The sequence below is a fragment of the Ochlerotatus camptorhynchus genome, unplaced genomic scaffold (assembly GCF_037179485.1).
Source record: "Ochlerotatus camptorhynchus isolate MF236.1 unplaced genomic scaffold, CSIRO-AGI_Acam_v1.1 ptg000132l, whole genome shotgun sequence".
Taxonomy (NCBI): Eukaryota; Metazoa; Arthropoda; class Insecta; order Diptera; family Culicidae; genus Ochlerotatus; species Ochlerotatus camptorhynchus.
In genome coordinates, this window is record NW_027040622.1 from 2346927 (window position 1) to 2361630 (window position 14704).

A 14704-nucleotide genomic window follows, 5' to 3' on the forward strand; every position below is an offset into this window, starting at 1 on the left:
TAGTTGTGTAGGAAAATTACCGGCCGGCTGGCTGGAACAACTGAATACCCCCTGGTGTTGCATGTGGATCAGGCCATCACAAAGGTCAGCTTCAGGGTTTTTTTTAATCTATTTATTTTTCAAGGCTCAAATGCGTTAGCTTTGCGGAGCCGTGCTTCACTGGCAAAAGTTAGCTTTTTTAAATTGTGATTGGGACACATTTTTTTTTTGTAATTACATACAGCCAAAATACAAATTACAGTGTTACTCAATAATTATGTGAAATTGTAGTTGGGTAAATAATGTTGACAAGTACATCATTAAAATAAACATCGACCATAAAAACTGTAAGCGACTCGTGCAAGTTTTGAAGTTTAAGGTTCATCTAAAAAAAAAAGTATCCCTTTATTGAGAACTTAAGGTGTTTTCCAGGAATGTAATTAAGAGACATATATATCTACTGCAGTCAACTCTCCATACCTCGATATTAAAGGGACCATCGAGATATAGAGAGATCGGAATATATAGAACAATAATAACCTACGAGTTCGTTTGGAGGCACCGAAATAGCCATATAGAAAAAAAAACAGTGATCACATATCGAGATATATAACATGGAGATATGGAGAGTTGACTGTAACAACAATGATTAGGCAACATGCAAATCTTCACTATCTACCCATTCACTCAAATAGCACCATTCTATTGTAAAGATTTCAGGAGAATCAAATTCCATCCATTTCATGTTGTGTAGACTTATAAAAATTGTTAATTTTGCTTTGTTCTCCCAAAACTAATCAAAAAGAACCTAATAAATCAGATGGCAACTTATTTGACCCTGTAAATGAACCCGTTTCATAATGTGTAGACCACAAAAAATGGTCAATTTTGCCCGATTCTTTCCAAAATAGCCTAATACTGACGAATTATTTGGAACCCGGTAAATCATCTCAAATAGCACTCTTCTATTGTAAAAATATCTATATGTATGTTGGGGATAATCACGCAAAGTGGATCTTGTTTTTAAAGTTTCCACAGTGTTTAATGGGTGGCATTCGATTTCCCTGATATTTTTACAATACATGGGTGCTATTTGAGTTCATTTCCCGGGCATCAAATAAGTTGGCAACCGCATTATTAGCTTATCGTGTATTTTGAGAGAATTTGGTAAAATGAACCATTCTTTAAGGTTTGTGTGCCCATATTGCCCATGAGCACCCTATCGAGTATAGGTATTAAGGCATGTGTGTCCGTTTCCTTGATCCTTGCTGTGTTAGGTTGAATCCCGTTGTTTGTTGATCTCGAGGCTCTCTGCAAGATCCAATTTCCATGCTGTAGATATGGTTCGCAAAATCGTGATGTTCTTCGTCGTCAGTTGGTGGTCCTCGGTAAGGATGTGTTCTGCAACTTTGGATTTGAAATCATATATTAGGCCTTTTTCCTCTTGATTTTTGGTATTATTAACCTCAGTTATATGGTCTTTAAATCTAGTTCCTAAAGTTCTCTTAGTTTGTCCTACATATACAAGTCAGATCTGGAGCAGACCATCATTGACGTGGAGACAGCGATTACCAGCATTGTAAAAGAGTTGAAAGCTAAACCAGCATATTACGTGAAAACAGATAAGGGCAACGTGGTTGTCATCAACGACAAGGACGATTACGACAATCAGATAATAACATAGATTAACAACGGACCTTATAAGCTGCTTTGAGTGGACCCCCTTCAGAGCATGGTGAAATACTTTGAGAAAAACTGAAGTAGTGTAAATCAATATTAGGAGATGGAGCAGGTCGTTTACGGGAATCCATTCCCATTCTATCCAGGATCAAAGGTCTGCCCAAAGTCCACAAACCCCTTGGTTCCCCTTCCCAGAAATTAGCGAAGTAGCTAGTCACAAAGTTCCAGAGTATGCCGAATCAGCCCAGCAATTACAATCTTCAGGAGACATCAACGAGGATGAGATTATGGTATTTTTCGACGACACAGCTCTTTTCCCCAGCGCACCGGTCAAGGAAGCGATCAACCATTTGGAGGACTGCCTTTATATGGAAGAGAACTACCGCTCTTTCCGAGGTAGCTTCTACAAACAGACGAAAGGAGTCCCAATGGGAAATCCCCTATCTCCCTTACTGTGCGAACTTTCCATGGCTAACTTGGAGACAATCCTGAAGGAGAAATCACAATTACCAAACCGTTGGTTGGTGGAAGTTTGCTGACGATGTCTTCAGCGTAGTTAAACGGGAAGCCCCTCCACAAATTTTAGAAGAGATCAACGGAATTCACAAGGATATAAAAATCACTCACGATGAAGAAAAAGACGGGAAACTTGCATTTCTCGACCTTCTTGTCATCAGGGAATCATTATCATCTTCTTCTTTTGAAAAATAAATTTACAAAAACCAACAAGCACCAATAGAGTTATCCCCTATATTTACTTCTAACCATTCATTTTAGTAAAAATGGCCGCCATAAGCAAATAAGGCAGTGGAATTAAATGGAAACTGCTAATCCTACTCCTTTCCTTATTTTATGATTCAGAAATCTTACACTGAGGCAAATAAACTTCAGATTTCCATAAGGCCTGGACAAATTAGATTTCATAAGCCACTTATAAATTGCATAAACACGGATTACGAATGATTATCGTAGTACATTAGGTGGTTCTTAAAGCTACGTCTTTAGGCCATCCGATTTCCCAAGCCGTTGATAGACGTGAGCGCAAATGATGCACTCAATAGTCTGAAGGCTCAAGGTTTGAATCCAGTCTGCTCCATTTTATAATCCTTGTATAAGTTTGATAAGCTAGCTTATGAATTTCATGGTTTTGACTTATGAATTATGTGTCATACGTCAAACTTATGATTTCCAAAATAAATCCTTGTTGTGAAAAATCATAAGTGATTCTTATGGAATTCTTTGGATTGTTTACCTCAGTGTACCACATTTTTTATATTTTGAGCTAAGACTTTTCGAATATTCTCACTAGAGAAAACGGAAATTGTGTATTTATTGTGTATTGAAATGAATAGCTCTAGTAGGCTTCAAGCATTAAGTAGCTCTAATAAAATTGTTATGGTTATTTTCCTAAACTACGTATAATCCAACCCATTTGTGGAATAGTTCAATCATTTGGGTTATCATTCGTTTATAGTATTTTTTATTAGGGAAAGCAAAATATTTTTGAAAAATATATTCCATTAGTTGATCTCTAGGGGAGTGGCCACATTACCCCTACGTCGAAACTGCCCCACTTTCCCCTAAAACTATAAGATCTTCAGAGTTGGTTGGAAATGGTATCTAACATGAAGCTTTAGGGTGATAATTTAGGATAAGGTTTCTCAAGAAAAAGGTGTTTTCCTTAAATTGCTCTAACTTGTTGTAAACTCAACCAAATATGCCTAATACTGAGCCAATAATTGATAAATATATGCTGCCAAAAATTCAGAGACGTAATGTTTTAACTCGTTTTTATGAAATTTAAGTACTGCTGTACGATCAATTTTGAGATACACTGTATATGTTCTCTATAGTATTCTCTTTAAATTGGATGAAAATAATCCGCAGCTACTTTAATCGCATGCCAAGGTGAAAACTTTTGGCAGTTTGCATTCAACACACAATATGAGCCTAGAGGTTCTAGCGGGAGTAAAACCCCTGCAGACCTTGTGATTGAAACTTCGAAGGAATGCTCGAATTGAGCATCCAGTCTAGATTCGTGCGAATCTATCTTAATTATATGTCATCGTATATTGGCCTTCCTTGCTATAACCCCTCTCGTGTATGCTTTACTAACTACAGTACTCCCATTGATTATGATCTCTCCATGAAACAGGCTATTCAAGGAGTTCCAGATCACCTTCGACCTTTCTCAATTCCCCGTATTTTTGCTGAAAAGTACCAACAAGTCAATTGCAATAGAAGATTTTTCATTGATCTATCACGCATGGATGGATCCACTGGCTTCGGTGTCTTCAATGAATAATCAACCGCCTTTTGGAAACTTGTTGCGTTTATATTGTTGAGCTAGCAGCAATCAACTTCGCATTGAGGATGATTTCCGACATGCCCATAGGGTATAGACCATTACTTCATCTTCGCGGATAGTCTCAGTTTGAGGCTATTCGGTCGATGAAACAAGGTAGACACTCATCAAGGGAGCAGATGATATTGCTGGTCGAAAGATGATATATGATTACCTTTGCATGGGTCCCCTCACATTGCTCAATCCCAGGCAATGAGAAGGCAGACTTTCTCGCAAAGGTGGGCGACAACAAGGCGAGATTTATGATAGAATAATTTCACATGATGAATTTTTACCATAAGTACAAAGTTCTCTTTCAAGTTGGCAAAACGATTGGACAAGCAATTCTCTTGGGCGGTGGTTACATTCTATTATTCCAAATGTTTCTTCGAGAGCGTGGTTCAAAGGTCTGGATGTAAGTCGTGAACCCGTGATCTTCCTTACATGCAGGCGACCTACGAATTCCTTTGTTTGTCTGATGTTAGAGTTTGATATGGCTATCCCCTCCTTTCCAAACAATTTCCAAACAGCCAGGATTTGGTCAACCGTCCGAGAGTAGTATCTGAAGGAGGCTTCAGAAACCAGTTTACTACATAGCTCCTTCCAATCGAAATTGTTACCGATTAACCTCGAGCCCACCACGAGTAAATGGTATCCAATACTAACCTAGAACTACTGCTGTTTAAAATGTAAATTCAAACATTTTTGGTTGGTTTTTGGCTCCACAAAGTGTCACACACGACTGAGCCTAGTAAATAAACTAGCAACAAAAAAAGGCGTGAACTTTTAATCTGACGCTGCCCATGAGCTTCAGCGCAGATTAATTGGCGATAATTTTGGCCTCTTTTGTCCAGTCTTTCTCAAATTTTTCGATTGAGTTTGCTGCCTTAAAGTGTTTCCATCGATATCCCTTGGAAAAGGTCCAAAAAGTTTCGATTGACTGGGCCTCCGGACAATTCGGAGGATTCATCTCTTTTGGCACGTATTGCACATTTTTTGCTTTGCACCAAGCTAGCGTGTCTTTCGAGTAGTGGTTTGACACCAAATCGAACCAAAATAGTAGTGGGTCATCATGTTGATGGATCAATGGCCGCAAATTCCAATTTAAATACAAATACATACTCCCGAAAGTAAATTCCAGTATTCACAGTCTCCTTCGCCACAAATGGCTTTGAAAACTTGCCACACTCACATATCGCTTGCCAAACCATGGCCTTCTTACCAAATTTATCGGTAAAATTTTGCTTATCGACATCGCTAACTTCCTGACCATCATGGACTGTGTAGTATTGGCCACGCAAATTTTCTACACAGCAGGCTATCATATAGCTTGGAACGTTGGACGTTACTCTTCGATGTTTTTTTGTTTTTTGGCCAAATCGCGAACAGAGACACTTTGCTTATTGACGAAAGCTTGGTTATCTTCTGTTCCAATTTTAGGTTCACCGGTTCCGGTTTACGGTCACATTTCAATGTTTTCTCGAAGGTAATTTTTTCTCTGAAGTTCCGGATGGCGGTTTGGACTGCTCCGATACTAACTTCCTCCATTTTCGCCAACATCCTTACTGATAGGTTGGGAATAGTGTAGCATTTGTGCACGATCTGTTCGTGCTTTTCCGGGGAAATGCCTGGAGTTTTGATGATTTTATACTTCGCGCACACAAATTTGTCGAGCAATAAGCAAACAACAACACACATCGATTTTTGCTTATTTTTCAGATACAGGGTAGACCTCCTGTTGATGAGTGGATACAGATGTTGCACTTGGTTTTGAATTTGTCAACGTGATCCTTGAAAAGAAGCTTGCTGTCTAGTGTTAGCCCGAGGTACACGACCTCTTTGGACCATTCCACCACTGAGCCGTTTAAGCAGATCTTATTATTTTCTGACGGAACAAGTCTGGGAGATTTTGAGTGTGGAAAGATGATGACCTGGGTCTTTGCCGCGTTGATACGGATCTTCCAGCTGTTGAAATATTCAGACAGGACGTTCAGGCCTCTCTTAAATTTGGCAGTCAGAGCTTCGATGACCCTACCCTTGTAAACGATGGATGTGTCATCTGCGAACAGAGACAACGATCCACCATCAGGGAGAGCCGGCATATCGGAGGTGCACAGGTTGAATAGAATGGGGCCAAGGATACTTCCTTGTGGAACCCCGGCACCGATGTTGAAAGCATCCGATGTGATGGTATTCAGAGAGACTCGGAACGTCCTATCCGATAGATAGTTGTTTATTATCTTCACTAGGAAGATTGTAAGACCGTACTGGTGCAATTTGAACACCAGGCCAGGCTTTTTCAACGTCCAACAACACCATGGCAGATGTTTTCGAAACAGACTTGTTCCGTCTGAGAATGTTTGTCACTCGAGTCAGCTGGTGGACGGTCGAACGACCTTTCCGAAAACCAAACTGTTCCTCGAGTAACAAGTTGTTCTGTTCGGCAGATGTTAGGAGCCGGTGGTATACTGCTCTTTCGAACAGTTTTGATAACCCTGAGAGAAGGCTGATTGGTCGATAACTTGAAGGAGAGGACGGATCCTTCCCAGGTTTCCGGATGGGTATGACTTTAGCTGACTTCCAAAACGAGGGGGAGTAGCCAAGTTTAAAGATTAAAAAGCAATGCCAGATGGTTGTAGAATGTGGAACTCAAGTGTTTGCGTTCCAGATTCAGGATGTTGTCGAAACCTGGGGCCTTCATGTTTTTAGATGATTTGATAAAGGCCAACAGTTCGTCAGTCGTAATCTCAGATTCCTCTGGAAAAATGTAAGGAATCTGATGAAGATTGGTTGCATTTTCAGCAACCTCAGATTCATGAGGGCTGACGATGTTTTGTCCGAGATTATGGGAGCTGACGAAGTGTTAACCTATCGCGGCAGCCTTCTCTTCAGGAGTTATCAGATGAACCACTGGGTCACCGGGGCGATCCAGTGGGGTCAGTGGTGGAATGGGTCTTCCAGAAGGGCTTTGCACAATCTGGGAGAGAGCGGATGATTTTTGTAAGACGATTGCAATGGGTCTTCAAGACACGTAAACCAGTACGCTGGTATTGCCTTCGGATGGAGCTACGGAGTCTGATGAGATCTTTGGTAATTCTATCAAGGTTCAGAGTATTGCTCACCTGTCTGTATACTGGCACGTGTTGTTCCCTGGCCAGGGATATCGCCTCCTCGATGGAACGTATACACCGGTCAACTGTCCGGAAGGACACCGTAGTCAACAGTGGAGTCGACACAGTGTTGGAACTGCTCCCAGCTGACACGATGGTAGTTGCGTCGGGAAGCTTGGAGTCGGTTAACGGATGAGCCTACTTCGGCCACCACCGGATAGTGGTCCGAACTCAGCTCCTGATGGGTCATAGGTAGCGAGATGTTGTCTCCAATGTTGCTGATGAAGATGTCTATCGTGGTGTGAACGCCAGACCGGCTCAACCGGGTGGGAAAGTCCGGCGCTAATACGGTGTAGCGAGCCTCTTGCAGGTCGTCGTTCAGGATGGTGCCGTTTTGGTTGCGTCGACTGTTGCCCCAATCTTGGTGTTTGGCGTTCAGGTCGGCAGCGATGATGTACTTTTCGCGCCGTCGAGTTAGTTTGATGATGTCCCTCCGCAGGTCTGCTGCCGACCCGTCCCTGATGGTGACTTGCTTGGGGCAGTAGGTCGCAATGATGGTGATAGGGCCGACCGGAGTGGAGACTTCTACCCCTAAAGCTTCGATGGTTTTCAGCTGAAAGCTCGGCAGAAGCCGACAGCAGATGTTTCTCCTTACAGCAATGGCCACTCCTCCTCCCCCGGAGCTGGTTCGATCAAGTCTTAGAAGCCGGAAGTCAGGAAGGTAGATGTTTACCTCCGGTTTCAGGTCGGTTTCGGTGATGTCGATGTTTTGTTTGTTGAGGAAGTCAACGAACTCGATGATCTTGCTCTTGAGCGATCAAGCGTTCCAGTTGGCGATCTTGATGGTTTCACGGTCCATAACTGAGCATGAGCTTGGAGCTGGTCGGATTTGTTCTTGATGGTGTTGGCAATGTCGTGCATCTTGAGGAAGATGATCATTAGTTCCGCTGCGGTGAACCAAGAACCATCGTTGATTTCGGGCTGCGGTAGGGACGGTCCATCCTGACGCCAGTTTAGCCCGGGGGCTGTGGGGAAATCCTGCGGCTGTGGAGCAGCGGTCGTCTCTTGGCCTGAGTTTGCAGGGACTCTGGCAGTTTGAACTTGAGCGGTGGTGGCCGCCGCAGCAGCCAATCTTTGATTCAGTGGCAGCGGTGGCAGCACTGTAATCGGTCGTCGAGGTATCGGTGGGAAGTTCTGGTCATTAATTTCCGGCACTTTCTTGCGGCCTGGCTGGTTTCTCGTCGATGCTTTCTTCCGGATCGCAATGTACTCGGTGTGCTTCGGGCAGGCCTTGCTTGTAGCTTTGTGATCAGCACCGCTGGTCGCGGTACATGACGGCCTTGTTGTGGCAGGCCATCTTGTTAATTTGGACCGGCTTTAGTCCATTAGCCATGTTACAGATACAAAACTGATTTTAACGATCCTTTATATCTCAGCAGTTATAAGAGCTATAAAATTATAGTCATGAACAAAGCTTTGCCAAATCAAATTATTTTGTTTCTCATCATAATAAAAAAAAAATGCATCTCACTTATTGGTGGATTAATATTTAATTTTCTTTTACCATAAGAAGGAGTGTTGTAACCCGAGAAACTTATCATAAGACACCTAGTACCTTTAATGAACGATTTCAGCGTAAATAAAAAAGCGCGTGTTTTGATATCCTTGGCAACAGTTGAGTTTTTGAATTGATTTTCACCAATTTGTAGAAAACTTTGCGTAATTGTTTGTTGTAGGCAATTATTTTGGATATTGTTAAATGTTTAAAATAGTGCCTTTGAAAATTTTCAAAAAGTTTTGCATGAAAACAGCATTTTTAAGCGAAATGTGGTCTGATACAAAGTTGTAAAAAATCTTTCTGAGTGGGAATGACACTGATGAAGACTGCACATTTCAGTAGAAATACGTATCTGTCATGGATTCCAAAATTAATTAAGAGGAATTAAATGGAAGATAATCTTTTTTGCTGTTTTAAAAATATATATTTTTTAATAAAAAAAAATATTTGTAAATAAAACCCAAATGTTTAAGCCCATGGACACTTTAAAACTAACAAAATCGTTGAACATGAACTTTTGGTATTTGTATTAAACTTTTTGTTAGTACGTTTTTTTCGCACAGAAAATGAGTTAAAATGTCACAAGAATTGTTTTCTGAGCCTAAATTACATGAAAAAAACGTGTTAGCAAAAAAGTTCAAAAAAATTATCGCAAGTCATAAAGTGTTCTTTATTTTAAATATATCAAAACTTTGCATTTTTCATTCCCTTTTTTAAAAGAAGAATAGAAAATCACAAATCGAACAAGGATATTTTGAGATAGTTTTAACATTATTTTGAAATTTTAACTTGAAGTAACTCAAAACAAATTTTCTCTACAACTTTGTCTCAGACATCATTTTGACCAGAAGTGCCATTTTCGTGCTACAATTTTCAACAAATTTCAAGGACACCATTTTCAAAAATTTGCAAGATCCAAAACAGCCGAATTTTTAAATCAATTTCAAGTATTGGGATACAGGTTATTACGCTCAAAATTTTCCAGAGTTTCCAATTTTCGAAAGTACCAACATCCTTCCTGATTCTCGACATGCATTACAAAAAAAAAGTGAAATAAGATCCAAATGTTCTCAAACGTGGGGCTCGTATTGCTCCTTTGAGGAAAACAGTTTTCCACTGTCACACAAACATTATAATTGCTGCCGACTCCCATTCATCAAACAAATTGAAGAAAATTCTTCCATCACAAATCGCAACCACCAAGCACCAGGTGAAGAATCACCCTCCCAAGAAGACAATTCAACTCTTATTAATCCAACAGCAGCGGAAGGCACGTCGAGAGGAACGTGCAGGTTAAAATTACTTTTCCGTACATTTCTACGGAAGTCGTTCGTTGTCTCCACAAGAAGGATGCTGTCGCCAAATTTAGCTCCTCTACCTTCGTTTGTATCTAAATTTAGTAACGAAAAGTTCAAGTAATTGAACAATTCAACCACCTTTGCCAACATGTGGTGATAGCTCTAGCGCGGAGAAGGAAATTCTGTACAGACCGGCGCGGGTGCCGAGGGGAAGCTTTGTTGATTGTTATTAGCGGTGTGCGAATAGTTCTACCCAGGCAGACGGCAAGCCGAGCGAAAGCGCGCGACAAGGATGGAGCGAAAAACCTGGTCTGCCACGTGTATTTCGCATATATTTTAGATTTATAATACGCTTGATCGTGTCCGGATCCGCGTGACACGAAACTCCACCCTCTCTGCTGCTGCTGCTGCTGCTGCTGTGGTACGGTCGATGGATGATGGGGCTTCCTTTTTTCCCTTATTCCCGCGGGGTAGGTGAATTATGGGGGACGGGGATGAGGGTGGAGGGAGCTTCCAGTCGTTTGTCGCACTCGACGAGCGCTCCAGTTCCTCCAGTCAGTCAGTTCATGCAACGTCGGTCGAGCGCGCGTACACGAGAGGTATTCTACTGTTGTTGCGATTGTTTTCCTGCCCCATCCCAAGTGGGGTTCAGGGGTGCTATTTCCGGCCATCTGGATCCAAGAGAGAGATAGAGAGAGGGGCTAAAGAGTGCGTATCTTGGAGGCACATTTTTGCAAGCATGATCCGAGATGGGCCCGAGATTGGCTTGTGCGCAGTTTCCTACAGTTGGCTCTGGGAGGACGACCCCTGGACCGCCGCCGTTGGATGGAGTCGTGCGTGTGCAACAGTTTCTTGCCGGAAGCGCTATAATTCAGTCGAGTTTCTAGTCTACTACCTATTTCGCAGGAGTACGATTCGAATGGTTCATCGTCGGCAGCGTCTTGTGAAAACCAATATCATAGAAGTGTGAAAAGCGAAAGTGATCTGGAAGACCCCAATCGATAGTGAGCCTTATACAAGCAACGGTCCTGGAGAGAAAATTTTATTGAAATTGCGAACTTGGTGTTTTGAAAGCTACCGGGTGCCGGAACGAAACGAAAGAGGCCGCACTCGGGAGGTTTCAAATCACAAATCGGCTGAATGATCCTTCGGTAATCGGATTCGGACCGATTTCAGCAGGATTGTTTAGTCCGGTTCTAGCCCAAATCTTCGGAACTTCCGGAGCAAGGGCTAAATACGATTTGTGTTTTTCTTCTGCGCGAATCTCTAGTCCCCCTACAGGAGTGAGCTCGTCGAGCAGACGCGAAACAAGATCCCAGGCTCCAATCGGCGATCGAAATCAGTGATTAGTGGGAAATTTCCTCAGTGAGCGTGTGAGCAACGCTATACGTTTGACCTTTTCGTGAAAATAATCAATACGATTATCGGCTTTTCGCGGTTTGTGTGCCTACGGTACGGTGAAACGCAGTGACAGCTCGTGGTCGGTAGCGTGCCCTCAACGGAGGAAGACAAAGTGAATTGCCTTGCTGCTTACATGTTTGGCAAGTGAATTATCGCGAGTGCATTTCGGAACACACACTGCGGGGGTGGACGAAAATGCCTGGCAAACTGCTTCAGGAGTGTCGCTTTGCGGAAATTCTACCGGTGGCAGTAACGAGCCTTAGGGCCGTAAATCGCTAGATTTGCTTCGAAGGTGAAAAAACTTACCCGTGTCATAATAAAACAGTGTGCACCAACGTTTGCAGAAATACAGGTGCTATTCGTTTGGGTGGGATCAGTAAAAAAATTCCCGGTTAATTTACGACCACACGGTGGCTTCGGTGACTGAAATGGGCACAGAAACTGCCTGCGGCAGTTACTACAGTGAACAGCAGGGTGGAAACGGTCCCGATATGGCCAATTACTATCAAATGAACAACAGTGGCGGTAGTGGGGGAGGATCAGGTGGAGGTGAAAGTTCCCGCGGTTCCAACAACCAACAACCCGACGATGAGATGACTCACGGTGCTGGAGGCTCTACAGAACAAGCTGAATCCAAGCTGGACCAACGCCAGCAGGAGCAACAAAGATCCATCCACACCGAAAGCCCCAGGAACCCATCCAATCCCTGGACCATTTCCCAACAGATCCAGAACCACATTTCCAATAATCCAGCAAGTTCCAATCCTTCTCGACTGGAAAGATCCAATTCCTTGGCCAGCAATTGGACCTTCCCTTCTTACCAAAGAGTCTACAACGAGAACCACTACGGAATCTCGATAGCATCAGCCGTCCAGCATCAGCTTCCAGGAATCTCTCAACCTCACTCGCTTCAGAACTCACCAATGTCCCACCATCATCAGCAGCAGCAGCAACAACAACAACAACAACAACAACAACAACAACAACAGCAGCAGCAGCAACAGAATCAGCAACATCCAAGTCACCACCAGCAACAATTGCAGCAACAGCATGCCACCCACCTGACAGCGATGAATGGCGGTGCCGGTAGTGGCGGTGGAATACCCCAAAACCATCCGCACCTGTCCAAGAGATTCTACTACCCAGCAGGTTAGTGTGCGTTACTCTTTGCAGCCCAGCCAGTCTCGCAAGCGATCGCAGCGCTGGTGGGTAAAGTTGTACGATAATCGGCGAGCAAACGATCGTGCGCGAGTGGGGGATCAAATGTCATCTCCGATCACGACACGAGTGCGCAGGTGTTGGTGTGATTAGACGGTTTCGTGTGCAGTGAGTTTGAGTGCATTTAGAGGCATATAGCAGACAGAAAATTATTGAATAAACGAAACGATGAATGATGACGGGGAGTACCGTGTTTGGGGGGGGGGGGTCTGCGGAGAACTGTGATTGTCGGTAGCTCCGGTGTAGAATGTTCAGAATAATTGCCACGGAAGATCTACGGGCTACTGCCGATGTGGTCGGTCGTACCGTTGATTGATGATAGTCTGTGTTCGATGCACGAAACGGTGATCCCGGGGGTCACTTTGAGAAGGCAGCCAGACGGGGGTTTAACAACGGTGGGGGGGATGTGACTTGGGCGGAAACGTCTGGATATTCGTCGCTTTTGTGAAAGGCGATTGTCTACAACGATTGAAATAGTTAAGATGTGGATTATGATAAATGATCATCCTTGTGCTGATGTATTTGAGTAGCCGGATGGCGAAGGGCAGTGAAATTGAGTTCTCCGTTCAATAAGCTTTCAGTGTGGCAGTTTAAAGTTGAATAATTAGTTGTTATTATTAATTATTGACGACTCCTATGTGAAGTGGTAGGGGTTCAAATTATTCATACTCAATCGACAAATTGTATACTTCATTCATACGGTTTATATGGAGGATTTTGGTAACTCCTCGAGCACCACATTGATTTCTAATGTTTAGGTCACTTCCTCAACTTTTTATAGTAACCTGTTGTTCACGTTACCTGTTTTTTCGTTGCACCATCAAATCGGGATTACTATTTTTTAACAAAATTTTTGGAAGGTCATAACTTTGTCAAATCGTGAGTGAAAATATAAATTTAACCACTTGGCCATAGCAATCTAATAGATATTCATATAAGCATTCAGGGAAAAAATGGAAGGAGACAAATATGGCATGCATTTGAAATGTGCACTGTTAACTTCCCTAGTTTTTTTTTTTTTTTTTTTTTTTTTTTTAAGGCTTTATTAAAGAGATTTTTAGCCTTAGGCTAGTTCATCTCTAGACAAGTAACAAGTAACATTTCAAGTTTTATTGAGATTTAAAAGCATGGCCTACAGAACCATTCACATTATTGCTAAAATTCGGCCATTTTGGATCTTGTAATTATATTTTTTTTTTAGTTGCGCTTTAAATTTGACTTTAACCGGAGTTTCGGTTTTGGGTAAAGAGCTTTTGCGTTTGTTGGCAAGGATGGTGAAAAGTTTCTGCTCCCGTTTTCTTTCGGTTTTGGCAATGAAAAAACTAGTCAGCAAACGATCGATGTGCAAATACGGAATGTACCCCGTGATAAGCAATGAGTGATGAAATGATGGTTGGAATACTTGACCAGTTTTTAAATGTTGAGTTGATCATTGATTGTTATTAAAAATATTAGATTCACGTTATATCCTGAACGAGAAGATAAGCTTGCGGAATTTTTTTGATTTTCTGGACGTGGTGCCGGGGTTCTGAGAGGGTCATGGTGTTCCTCTTTGTGACAGGGGATGTCGGTGAAATCGGGATTTGGATATTTCTTCGGGGCTGTCTTTTCATCGTGAATTTTAGAAACATTTTTTTTTTCAGGCACGGTAAAGTTAACTTTTTTTCTATAGATAGGGGGAAATGGCTCTAATGTTGGCCTATGGATCTAAGATTGGGCCCATCGCTAAAAATCTGCTATTTATCAATTTTATCAAGATGAACGCATCATTGGGACGGTACTAATAGATATTTTTGGTCGCTATTGAAAATTTAGTCGATTGCATTTAGGCTGACATTACATCCATTTCCCCTATATTTTATATTTTTTAAAGCGGTGAGCTTGGGAGAGCGATAGACTTTAAGCACATTAGACATTAGGAAGCCGGCTAATTGCAGATCAAGCGGATGAGATCCTTTCCATTTATTTCTTTAAATTTGATGCAATCTTTACCAATTAACATCTTAAAAAAGTAATTGAGGAGCTTGGCCAGCTTGATGGCTGCTGCTTTTGGTTACTGAATAGAAGATCGTCGGTGAAAGACGTGTTTATCAGAAATCCATATCAAATACTTCTC

The 14704-nt window shown here is 42.2% G+C and overlaps 1 protein-coding gene across 8 annotated transcripts in view; it reads left to right on the forward strand.

The window, feature by feature from the left end:
• The window catches only part of Pdp1 (PAR-domain protein 1), a 498834-nt gene that overhangs the window by 239889 nt on the left and 244241 nt on the right, over positions 1 to 14704 (forward strand). For 3 of the 8 annotated variants that reach the window (XM_065220806.1, XM_065220809.1, XM_065220810.1), the window contains exons 1-2: positions 10548 to 10973; positions 11240 to 12519. The exons of 4 other annotated variants lie outside the window; for them this stretch is intronic. In XM_065220806.1, the coding sequence (XP_065076878.1) occupies positions 11799 to 12519 (721 nt within the window). In that variant the 5' untranslated portion in view covers positions 10548 to 10973; positions 11240 to 11798. Of the gene's footprint in view, positions 1 to 10527; positions 10974 to 11239; positions 12520 to 14704 lie in introns of those variants that run through there. One more of the 8 variants, XM_065220808.1, reaches the window with a different exon arrangement.